The sequence below is a fragment of the Chanodichthys erythropterus genome, chromosome 21, assembly GCF_024489055.1.
Source record: "Chanodichthys erythropterus isolate Z2021 chromosome 21, ASM2448905v1, whole genome shotgun sequence".
Taxonomy (NCBI): domain Eukaryota; kingdom Metazoa; phylum Chordata; class Actinopteri; order Cypriniformes; family Xenocyprididae; genus Chanodichthys; species Chanodichthys erythropterus.
The window spans coordinates 22861131-22873391 of record NC_090241.1 but is presented as its reverse complement, the minus strand read 5'-3'; the positions used below and the strand labels follow the sequence as shown (position 1 = coordinate 22873391).

Sequence of the window (12261 nt, the reverse complement as noted above, 5' to 3'; positions counted from 1 at the left end):
GAAGCAAACAGTCATGATGTGACCTGATTCATGTAAAATAAAATATTGCCAGTGGTAAAAAGAAAATCCAGTGATTCTTATGAGTACATTATTCTGAATTTATTTTGAATAGGCAAACATTTTTCATGAGGGGTAAAATATGTTTATCTTTAAAAGCTGAAACTGGCTACAGCTCCAATGTAATAGGCAAATTCTCAAAAGCTAGTACTTTTTTTACATTTACATAAATTACATTTACTTTTGCAGTCATTTTATTTTGGAACTTGAATAACAAAATGAGTTCATTTAGTTAACCAACACTTATGATTTCAAATGCATCTGATTTCAGCATTTTCTGATAATATTTTAAAATATGGCTACAGTAAATGAATTGTGAAAAATCTTACGATGATAATTACGATTCCCAAATACTATATTATACTTGTCACCTTTGCACAGTGTCTGGGGTTTGCGGTTTGACGTGACTTTTATTTTGTAGTGTTCACAATAATAGTGCAGCTCTGCTCATTTTCAGAGTTAAACACATTTACTGTCGCTGGCTTCACACAACCCACAACAACTATGGCGGAGGTAAGAGAAACATTACAAATTACAGCAAATAACGCACTTGAGCGGTCAACGCAACCTTTTAATAAATGTAACTTATTTTCTTATTTTAAACGTTTCAACGATTACGTGTTTTTTAACATTCAGCCATGAATAGTCAGCAAACAGATTAGGGCGCCCAATTTGAATGTGTTAGCAGCTAGCAGCTAACTTGTTGCCTGTGCGCCAAACTCACATCTGAGTTTATTGCTCTGTCTTTTTGGTAAGGAAAACGAGCACTTATTAATCAGCTATAACCCAGTCTATCCTGTTATTTCGATTCCCGTTCTTTTACACGAGGTTATATGTGGTTTAGCTTCTTTGTTTCTGACTGTAGATAAAAATTCATTAGCAGGTCATAGTATCATCTGTTCTCTTATGCTTTTGTGTTCTTAAAGGTTGACATTATTTTATAATAGGCTTGAAAGTTTCATGTTATTCTCTTTTCAGCCCTCCCTAAGTGGTTCTGGCGCCGAAGGTAAATAAATGCAGTTATTTTTTTATTATTATTGATTATGTTTACTAGCATTAACAAAATTAATATAGATTGCATCAAAGCCCACTTTCATTTTAATGTATAGCTAATATTATATAATATATGTGTACATTTAATTTAGTTAATGTTATATATTATTAACGTATATAAATTAGTATATAGTATGTAGCATATATATAAACACACAGTGTATTAATGTATAATAGATAATTATATTAATTAATAAGAAAATGTGATAAACAGGAGCAGATCCAGTGGTGCAGGATGAGGACAGAGACTTTGATCCATCAGCAGACATGCTCGTACACGACTTTGATGATGAGCAGACTCTGGAAGAAGAGGAAAAGCTGGAGGGAGAGACAAACTTCAACACCGAAATTGATGACCTAACTCGAGTATGAGCCGCCTGTTATTTTTTATAATTTATTTTGAGGCCCATTAAATAACCTTCATAGGTTTCAATTCATTATTTAACTATGGTTTTGTAGGAGGGTGAGATGCCCATTGAGGAGCTTCTAAAATTATATGGCTACAGCACTGGTGGGTCTCCAGAGGAAGAGGATGGAGATGTTCAAGAGGAGGATTCTTCAGATAATACTTGCAGCAGCCATAGTAAACTCAAAGTAAAGATCTATATGAAAAACAGCTAATGTATATAGTCCTAGTATGTTTTTGTGTGAATAAACGTTTTAAATCCATTCACCGCCATGGATGCCAGGAGGAGGAGAGGCGGGAGCTTTCTGATCAGGATGATGAGGATGTGCAGTCGTCCAGTGATGAGCCTCCGTCCAGCAGTGTCTCTCACAGCACAGCTCAGCTTATATGCCCTCGGCCATCTAATTACTTTGAAGGTATGATTATAAAAATGCACATCAAATTACACATACACATCATAAATGACATACATCAAGCTCATTTATACGAGAAATTAAATCACATGTTGTAGAGCTGAAGTATGGACTGTCAAGTTATCAATTTTGTTTTTTAGGGAAGTTTTAGATATAGTTAGTACATACAGGGTTCCTACTCCGTATGGAAAAATATCTAATTTGATTTGGGTAATTTCCAGTCCTGGATAAGTATGGAAAAAAGAAAACACGGGATGGAACAAAATCGTGTTTCCTGACTATTGGCCCTATTCAGTTATGTAAAATATAAAATTTAAGAATTTCTAAAAATAAACTTATCATACAAGTAGTGTTTCCATGGCAAAAGTTTAATGATCATTTATTGATTTGTCAAAAATGATTGAATTAATTAAAGGCGCACATTTTCATTACACAAAATGTTTGTCTTTACCATAAGAAAGTCTCTTTTGAACTACACTCAGCCTGTACTTTGCTGTGTGGTGATCATGCAACATCAAACCCCATTTACAGTATCAAACTGATCTATCAGCAATGAATATATGCAGGTTATAAAGCGTTTTAGGCTTCTTATCATATAAGCGCATGTTATCACTTTTAGAAAACCAATAATAATAAAAAAAAAAATTTTATTTACAGATAACTATACTAATAAGTAGGGCTGCACGATTAATCCCATGAGATTGTCATGCGTGTCTCATCAGTAAAGCCGGTTCTGTGATTAGCGGTAAATGTCCATCACCTGCTTTCAAATGGAGCGGCACTTAATATACAGAGCCGTAGTTCGCAGACAAGCTACGCAATATCGCGTTCATAATCGCAGATGAATCGCCTTCGATTATGAACGCGATATTGCGTAGCTTGTCCGCGAACTACGGCTCTGTATATTAAGTGCCGTTCCATTTGAAAGCAGGTGATGGACATTTTTCCGCTAATCACAGAACCGGCTTTACTGATGAGACACGCATGACAAACACATGCGATTAATCGTGCAGCCCTAATAAGTATAATGCTGAAAATAAATCTGTTTAAAAAAATTCTATTTTGAGTAAATGCTGTTCTTTTTCTTATCATCAAAGAGTCCTGAACAATGTATCAAGGTTTTCACAAAAATATTAAGCAGCACAGCTGTTTTTAACATTAATAATCAGAAATGTTTACTGAGCAATAAATCATATTAGAATGATTGTTGAAGTGACGCTGAAACTGGAGTAATGGATGCAGAAAAGTCAGCTTTTACAGGAAAAAATTACATTTTTAAAGTATATTAAAATAGACAAGTTATTTTAAATGGTGAGAAATTGTAATATTTCACAATATTACTTTTTTTTTTTTTTTTTACTGTATTTTTGATCAAATAAAGGCAGCCTTGTTAAGCATAAAGTGACTTTCAAAAATGTACTGACCCCAAACACACACACATATATATATATATAAAATGTATATAACATGTTTAAATGTAACAAATGTACACTTGCACATATGTTTTTACTACTTGTACCATCTAGTAGATGCTTAATAGAACCAGCAGATGGTGTTACAGTATAAGAATCTAACTCTGGAGTCCAGACTCAGTCATGGAGGGTCACTGTCCTGCAGAGTTTGGCTCCAGCTTGCTTCTTGACTAGCTGTTCAGGTGTGTTTAATTGGGGTTGGAGCTGAACCACAGACTGTATAAAATGAGCTGAACTCTGCAGGACAGTGACCCTTCAGGAGCAGGATGGGTCACCCCTGGCCTAGCGAGATTTATTTTATTCACTTTGTATTTTATAGGGGATGTAGAAGAATCTGAAGATGATGATTATATTCCATCTGAAGACTGGAAAAAGGTAAATTCTAGATTTAGATTCTAGATTCTAAATTTTCTTCCTCCTTTTTTTTTTAATGGATTTCAGACATTTGAATGTTTTCTTCTGTCATTCATAGGAGATCATGGTTGGTTCAATGTATCAAGCAGAGACTCCTGTTGGCCTGTGTAAATATAAGGACAATGAAAAAGGTGACAGAACTAAATATCAGAATATCCTTTAGACTAAAGGATATTCTGACTTGGATATTCTGTGTATACAAAATGTTTTTCTTCATCTGCCTTTCTCCTAATTTCTAATTTAGTTTATGAGAATGACGATCAACTTTTGTGGAATCCAGAGTTACTTCCAGAGGAAAAGGTTGTAGAGTTTTTAGCCGAAGCCTCTAAACGCAGTGGAGAAGAGTCTGGTGTCCATGCCATTCCTGAAGGATCTCACGTCAAAGACAATGAACAGGCAGGTCTCCATCTGATGGCATATTCCCTTTGATCATATTGCTCATGCACTTTTGACCTCATATTGTAATCATCAATTTATTTGCTCATATTTCAGGCTCTTTATGAATTGTTTAAATGCAACTTTGATGCAGAAGAAGCTTTAAGAAGATTAAAATTTAATGTAAAATCTGCCAAAGGTGAGTCTTTGGAACACTTTTTTTAATAATGTGATTAACATAATCATGTTAATTAGGGATGTTCATAATTAACTGGTTAACCGTTAAATGAGAATAAGAGTTTTGACCGATTAATACTATTTTCAAGACATTTTAAAACATTTGCTGCATGATTAAAAAATACACTACATATAAAAAATTGCATTTTTGAGAGAAAGAATAGAAGTCGCGTACAAGTCACATTTTATTTAGAAATTTTAGTTCCCCTCGCTTCACAACAAATCCTTTTAAATTTAATTATATTTAGAACAGAACAAGAATGGAAAATATAAGTAGCTATATAAACGTCTAAGCTAAAGTAAAGCTAAAACGAATTCATTTAATATGAAACTGGCGTTGGGCTCACATAGCCTCTGTCATTCGGCATGAATCAAAATATTTCTATATTCACGATTTATTTGGATGCTAAATTGTTTATCAGGCCTATGTAAACTAGCTCATGCTGAATGTTACAGATTAATTTGCAATAAAAACAAACCATTGTGCTTTTGTAAAATAAAGAAAACAAACCGCACACCGTTTTTGTCGCCTGTTTCCTTTCCGTTAACTTGTTTGTGGAGCAAACCTAATTATTTAACTGAAATATATTTTGCATAAAGACCTATTTATCCCTCACATATTAAACAGTACCAGCCAATAGTTTGGAAACATTAAGGTTTTTTACTCTTTTTGAAAGTAGTTTCTTAATCTCACCAAGGCTTCATTTATTTGATCAATTATACATTAAAAATGGTAAAACATTTCTTATCAATTGTAAACACATTTGTGCTGCTTAATATTTTTGTGGGAACAGATTTTTTTTTTTCAGTATTCTTTGATGAATAGAAAGTTCAAAAGAACAGCAATTTTAAAAACGTTTTTTTTTTTTTGTAACATTTATTAATTTCATAAATGTCATTGTTTTTATCTATTTAATGTGCCTTTGCTGAATGAAAGTATTTAATTAATTAATTAATTAATTATTATTATTTTAATATTACCCCAAAATTTTGAATGGCAGTGTATGCTGATTTCCTCAATCAATCAATCAATCAATCAATCAATCAATCAATCAATCAATCAATCAATCAATCAATCAATCAATCAATCAATTTATATAGCAAAACAGTTTTCAACTTTGATAATAGGAAATGATCTTGGAATGATTTCTGAAAGATCATGTGAGGATGAAATAATGGCTGCTGAAAATTCAGCTTTGCCATTACAGAAAAACTTTTTTTTTAAAAAAAGAAACCAGTTAATTTAAATTGTAATAATATTTCATAGTATTACTGTTTTGTTTTTGTTTTGTTTTACTGTATTTTTAGTCAAATAAATGCAAAAACATAAAAAAAAAAAACCCTTAATGTTTCCAAACTTTTAAGCAGTACTGTATATTTAATTTTATTCAGTTTTTCTCTGTTAACAGAAGCGCTGCAGGTATGTGATGTGACGATGTGTGAATCCTCAGGTTCATGTTGTTTTTTAATGGGTATAAGTTAAGTTGATATTTTAATGGGTTATAGACACTTATCCATTCTAATTTAATTTAATTCTAATTTAACATAATCTTGTCAGTTAACGCATATCAAAATGATGAAATGAACATCCCTAATGTTAAATAATTCTACTGACTTTTATGTTGTCCACTGTAGGTCATTATTATAAGCTTATGTTCAAAGAGATGAAAATAAAACAAGCATTTTGACCTCTAATATCATAATGTCTACATAAATGTCTATTCAATGCATTCTTGAATTATATTTACATGGGGCTTTTTGCAGCAAATATTAATGTGATTTATTTGACTAATTTTCAAACATAATCAAATTAAAAATGTTTTAATCTATTAACAGCTTTAGTAAAAACTACTATGGCATGGCTTCTGCATGCTTTTGATTTATAACAGCAGCATGCTCTTCTCAAAACTCTTGATTTGTATCAAGTTATGTTTTTCAGAATGTTATTTTGGGGAATCTAAAAAGCTCCCAGCTTAAGCGCAAGAAGCATCCAAGCCTGTGATAAAGACGCTCTCAGCATGTCAGTCAACATTCTCTGAATGTGTCACCTTAACTCAAATCTCTCTCTGCCTCAGAGGAAATGTCAGTTTGGACGGAAGAAGAGTGTCGAGGTTTTGAGCAAGGACTCAAAGCTTACGGGAAAGATTTCAGCTTAGTACAAGCAAATAAGGTTAGTGTTTAGTCACATTCCTCACCTCCTCGTTCTAAACCCTATTAAGATGGAATGTGACTGCTGCTATGCAGTTTTTACTGGTTGATTAATGAATAATTTCAAGTGATCAGTTTGTGAACTTGGCTGTTTTTTTGTTGTTTCTCATAGGTAATTGTTACTTACTTAAAATTTTCCAGGTGAGAACTAGATCTGTAGGGGAATGTGTGGCCTTTTATTACATGTGGAAGAAATCTGAGCGTTATGATTTCTTTGCACAGCAAACCAAGCTTGGAAAAAGAAAGTACAGCCTTCGTCCCGGTGTCTTGTAAGTCAGTCAGTACCATGTGGCACATTAAAGGTCACAAATCCTCTAATTAAACTCTGTGTACATGGAATCAGATGCTGTGTAAGGTCATATCCGGCCTGGTGTTTGTTTGGCATTACAGGGATTATATGGAGCGTATTTTGGATGAGAGGGAGAGCTCAGAGTCCAGTGGATCTTCGTTTCAACCTCCCACCACTTCAAACAACAGCAAACACCCGTCAGAGCCAGAGAGTGACTCAGACGCTCAGAACGGTCAGGCTCACCAGACTCACAAAAATACACATCATTACTCCACTCTTCAGTCACATGATCATTCACAAATCATCCTAATATGCTGATATGGTTTCTTGTATAACATTTTCTTCTTATTATAAATGTTAAAAACAGTTTGTTTAAAAACTGCTTAATATTTTTTTTGGAAACTGTCAACATTAGTTAACATGAACTAAGAATTGAACTTCTACAGCATTTATTAATCTTAGTTAATGCTATTCTCAACATTTACTAATGCATTTTTAAAATTAAATGATGAATCTATTAACATTAATGCACTATGGATGAACATTAACAGAGGGTTAATAAATACAGTAAAAATATATTGCTCATTGTTAGTTTGTTAGTCAATGCATTAACTAATATTAACAAATGCCATATTAAGTGTTACCTAGAATTCATTAATAACTTGAATTGATCAAAAGTAACTATCAATTGGAAATCAGGAAAAAAAAAAAAGTGTGTGTGTGTGTGTGTATGTATAATATATATTAGACACACACACACACAGATCAGGCATAACATTATGACCACTGACAGTTGAAGTGAATAACACTGATTAATTGGTGGGATATATTAGGCAGCAAGTGAACATTTTGTCCTCAAAGTTGATGTGTTAGAAGCAGGAAAAATGGGCAAGCGTAAGGATTTGAGTGAGTTTGACAAGAGCCAAATTGTGATGGCTAGATGACTGGGTCAGAGCACCTCCAAAACTGAAGCTCTTGTGGGGTATTCCTGGTCTGCAGTGGTCAGTATCTATGAAAAGTGCTCCAAGGAAGGAACAGTGGTGAACTGGCGACAGGGTCATTTATGCACATGGGGAGTGAAGGCTGGCCAGTGTGGTCCGATCCAACAGACGAGCTACTGTAGCTCAAATTGCTCAAGAAGTTAATGCTGGTTCTGATAGAAAGGTGACAGAATACACAGTGCATCGCATGGGGCTGCATAGCTGAAGACCAGTCAGGGTGCCCATGCTGACCCCTGTCAACCACTGAACGCATCAACAGTGGACACGTGAGCATCAGAACTGGACCACAGAGCAATGGAAGAAGGTGGCCTGGTCTGATGAATCATGTTTTCTTTTACATCACGTGGATGGCCAGGTGCATCACTTACCTGGGGAACACTTGGCACCAGGATGAACTATGGGAAGAAGGAAAGCTGGCGGAGGCAGTGTGGTGCTTTGGGAAATGTTCTGCTGGGAAACCTTGGGTCCTGCCATCCATGTGGATGTTACTTTGACACACACCACCTACCTAAGCATTGTTGCAGACCATGTACACCCTTTCATGGAAATGGTTTTCCCTGGTGGATGTGGCCTCTTTCAGCAGGATAAGGCGCCCTGCCACAAAGCAAAAATTGTTCAGGAATGGTTTGAGGTGTTGACTTGGCCTTTCAAATTCCCCAAATCTCAATCCAATCGAGCATCTGTGGGATGTGCTGAACAAACAAGTCCGATCCATGAAGGACCCACCTCGCAAGCATCCTGACTTAAAGGATCTGCTGCTAACATCTTGGTGCCAGATACCACAGCACACCTTCAGGTGTCCATGCCTTGATGGGTGAGAGCTGTTTCGGCAGCAAAATGGGGACAAACACAATATTAGGAAGGTGGTCATAATGTTACGCCTGATTCCCTAACCCCCACTTTTTTTAAAGCCATTTGGTTCACAAGGACACAAAATGTCCTCATAAACCATGTTTACGTTCTAATACCCATCGTTACAGACGTGTCCTTATAAACCATGTATACAAGAACACACACAATTTGTATATAACAATATTAAAATGTCTTTTTGATTTCACAGGTGTAGGGAACCATTCCTCCGAGGACCTTCTTAGCATCAGAGATGAGACATCTCAGACAAACGGCTCTGCCATGTGTCCAGATATTTCCATAGCAAACACACCACCTGACTCCATCCCTGACAGCAGCAGCCCGAGCACACAAGTCATGGAGATCACAGTCAAACAGGAGGAAGATGAACACTCTGAACGACCTCTGAAAAGGCTTAGGACTGACATGGACCCTAACAGTGAAGGCTCTGTCCCCCATAATGAAACACAAATCATCTGACTCGCCAGCAAAAGCCCAGAAAAAAAAAGACTGAACTGCAGGCACAGAACTCCTGACCTCAGATGAGGGCTTGATGCAGATCCATACAATCTGATTTTAGCATGAAGGTAGCTGAGATGTGTGTGTGAATTTCAGGGATGCAAATGAAGCACATTTATGTCCTCTTATTACTGCCGCTGAGCTCAGTTCATATCTTAAACACTCATGGTAGACTGTCATATCAGACCGCCACTCTACCGCTGTAGAACTATTTATTTATATAGATTTTCAATGTTATCCTGCTTACGCTAGGTTGTTTGAAAGAAATCTGACAGCTGACTGTATTTTTGTGAAACTTCTGTCATTTGGTGTGCATATCATATCTCACTCTGCATTTAATCAAGCCCTGATTTTATATGAAGTATAACACTGTAAATATTCCAAATCTAAAATTATTGTTATAAAATACACATTTTGTATTTGGGACCTTTTGAATAATTCAACACTGTAACATTCCATTTTTTTTTCATTTCCAAATTTCCTATTTGACCAAAGCGAAAGGTTGACATTGGTCTTTTAACAAAGCATTTTCAGATGTTTCCTCTTTATATGAAATAGTCTTATTTTTGTATTTGATAGCTATTTATTTTTTTTAATCAGATATTAGTGATGCATGAGGCCAGTATACAGAGTATATTTGTATAGGCTGGAGTGAGTAGTGTTGAATCAAAAGGCAGAGCAGAAATGAATGGTGCTATTTATTCATTTTCTCACTGTGAGAATGTCAACATTTTTACGTTTTTCTACGGCCTTGGTTAGTCTCGTCAGCAGTGGTAAAGGAAAGTGGAATCTACAGTTTGCATAAATTGGTTGTCATCCATGTCTGCATAGCTCAGTACAGAAACATTATAGGGTGTGTCAAATAGCTGTCAGTTTCAATTAGTGAACCACTCATTCATTAAACTCAGACTATTTACTCAAATCCATATTGTCTTTTGTGATTAATGAAGTGAGTCTGATTTTTTTTTTCACCTCATTGAGTGGATTGTATGCTGGATAGAAGCTATCAATGAGTTTTTTGTTTAAAGTATCCATATTATACATTTTCCATGTAAATTATTTTTTTTCACCTGTCATCGTGTCTTTCATAAGGTCTGATTACTTTCACACCAAGCCTATATATTTTCTTTTAAATATAATTGAATTGGTCATGTGGTCCCAGATTTGTTTGATTGTGGTGTATTCATATGGCTGTACAGCAGGTGTCAGTGTTGCTCTTACAACTGGAAACAAAAGCACTGCAAACATTCAGCTTGAACAGGGCGAAATGGTCATCTGTAAGGACATGAGTATCAGACCATGCAATCTTAGCATTACCATCCTAAGACATGGAAGAAAAAAAATTATCAAAATATTACTCAATTCATGTGGTTCCCAAACTATTTGAAGGCTGAATAACAAATGATTAACACTTTCAGTGAATAATTTGCTTATCCCATCAGATTTTTGGAAGCAGTTGTGCAGTTTTTGGAATGGAATGCAATGCATATTTGTTTGTCTACAATACATTGTTTTCACTCACCTTTTTTGATTTTATATATATATATATATATATATATATATATATATATATATATATATAAAAATCTTGAGCCAGCCACATGAAAAACTAATGATAGTTGAGGAACGAAGGCTCTGTATATCAAGAGCTGAGCAGAAGTGCACATAAACGTACAACCAGGCCGCTATTGCAATGTTCCTGGAAGGAATACTAAACGCAGAGTTTACTGTTTGGCTTCACAAAAGCACTGCAGCTTTACTCTACAGACGTCTGGTTGCAGCTCTCCGGGGAACACTTGTTGTTGGAGATCCCTCAGCTGCTGGCTCCACTCACACTGGCAGAGTATTTCACAACAAAACAGAATAAAACAGAAGAGCTGACATGTCCAAAAGATGTGAGACGTGAAGCACAAATGAACATAAACGGAAGAAGTGATAGAGGAAGCAAAAAACATGCCCTACATATTGGAGCAGTACAGCTAAAGTATATCATCATTTACTCTTTTAAACTAAAAAAAGTAGTTATTAATAATGTATTGGTCACTCTTCTATATACAGCCATAAGAGATGGGGATAGGAGCTTTAAAGTTTAATAAAAAACTGCAAAAGCACAATGAAAATATAAATCTTGAGAAGCTATGCAATAACTTTTTATTGCAAACAAGCCAAATTTGAAGTAATTATTCATTGATAATCGTTCTCTCCAGTGAGCTATTAAAGGGTTAGTTCATCCAAAAATGAAAATTCTGTCATTAATTACTCACTCTCATGTCGTTCCACACCCTTCGTTCATCTTCGGAAAACAAATCAAGATATTTTTGATGAGAGGTATATGACATCCATAGACCAATATAATAAACACTTTCAAGGTCCAGAAAGGTACTAAAAACATTGTTAAAACAGTCGACGTGACTGCAGTGGTTCAACCTTAAATTTATGAAGCTACGAGAATACTTTTTGTGTGCAAAAACAAAACAAAAATAATGACTTTATTCAACAATATCTTCTCTTCTGTGTCATTCTCATATGTTGTTTATGTCCAGCGCCTCCAGGTTCTATGTCAGAACGGCAACTCATTATTGGCTGGCTCCTGCGTCAACATCACACACACGTGCCGTGCTGCTCACGTGTGCAGCTTTGGCCAATACTGAGCTGGCATTTGGAGCCACAGGTATTAATTTTGTTTTGCCTGTATATGATTTTTTTATTTTTTATTTTTTGACTCTCAGACTGTAGCCATTGACTTGCATTATACAAATCACCAAGGACCAGTGTTTCAGCCTAAAATCATCTTTACTGTTCAACTGAAGAAAAAAGTCACCAACATCTTGGATGGCCTGAGGGTGAGTAGATTAACAGTACGTTTTCATTTTTGGGTGAACTCATGGAAGAGGATTAGGGCCAAGCAATAATAAAAAATAAAACCATCTCGAGATTAAAGTTGTTAAATTTCGAGAAAAAGGTTGAG

At 35.3% G+C, this 12261-nt stretch overlaps 1 protein-coding gene across 3 annotated transcripts; it reads left to right on the top strand.

The window, feature by feature from the left end:
- Positions 1-493: 493 nt before the first annotated feature.
- Positions 494-10401, top strand: mier1a (mesoderm induction early response 1a, transcriptional regulator). Of its 3 annotated transcripts, none has more exons than XM_067374172.1 (13): positions 494-570; positions 1036-1063; positions 1325-1476; positions 1570-1704; positions 1800-1932; positions 3721-3776; positions 3874-3946; positions 4060-4211; positions 4308-4389; positions 6503-6597; positions 6858-6904; positions 7026-7156; positions 8986-10400. In XM_067374172.1, the coding sequence occupies exons 1-13, from the start codon at positions 562-564 to the stop codon at positions 9252-9254; spliced, it is 1362 nt and encodes a 453-aa protein (XP_067230273.1). In that variant the 5' UTR covers positions 494-561; the 3' UTR covers positions 9255-10400. The 3 variants fall into 3 exon arrangements, with proteins under 3 accessions (XP_067230273.1, XP_067230272.1, XP_067230274.1); XM_067374171.1 differs by having other exon boundaries at positions 6777-6904; XM_067374173.1 differs by lacking the exon at positions 494-570 and adding an exon at positions 737-808 and having other exon boundaries at positions 6777-6904; positions 8986-10401.
- Positions 10402-12261: the final 1860 nt, after the last annotated feature.

Coding starts and splice junctions, on each gene's coding strand:
- mier1a (XM_067374171.1), top strand. Junction 3,947..4,059: donor ATATAAGGACAATGAAAAAG/GTGACAGAACTA, acceptor TTTCTAATTTAG/TTTATGAGAATGACGATCAA. Junction 6,905..7,025: donor AGCCTTCGTCCCGGTGTCTT/GTAAGTCAGTCA, acceptor TTGGCATTACAG/GGATTATATGGAGCGTATTT.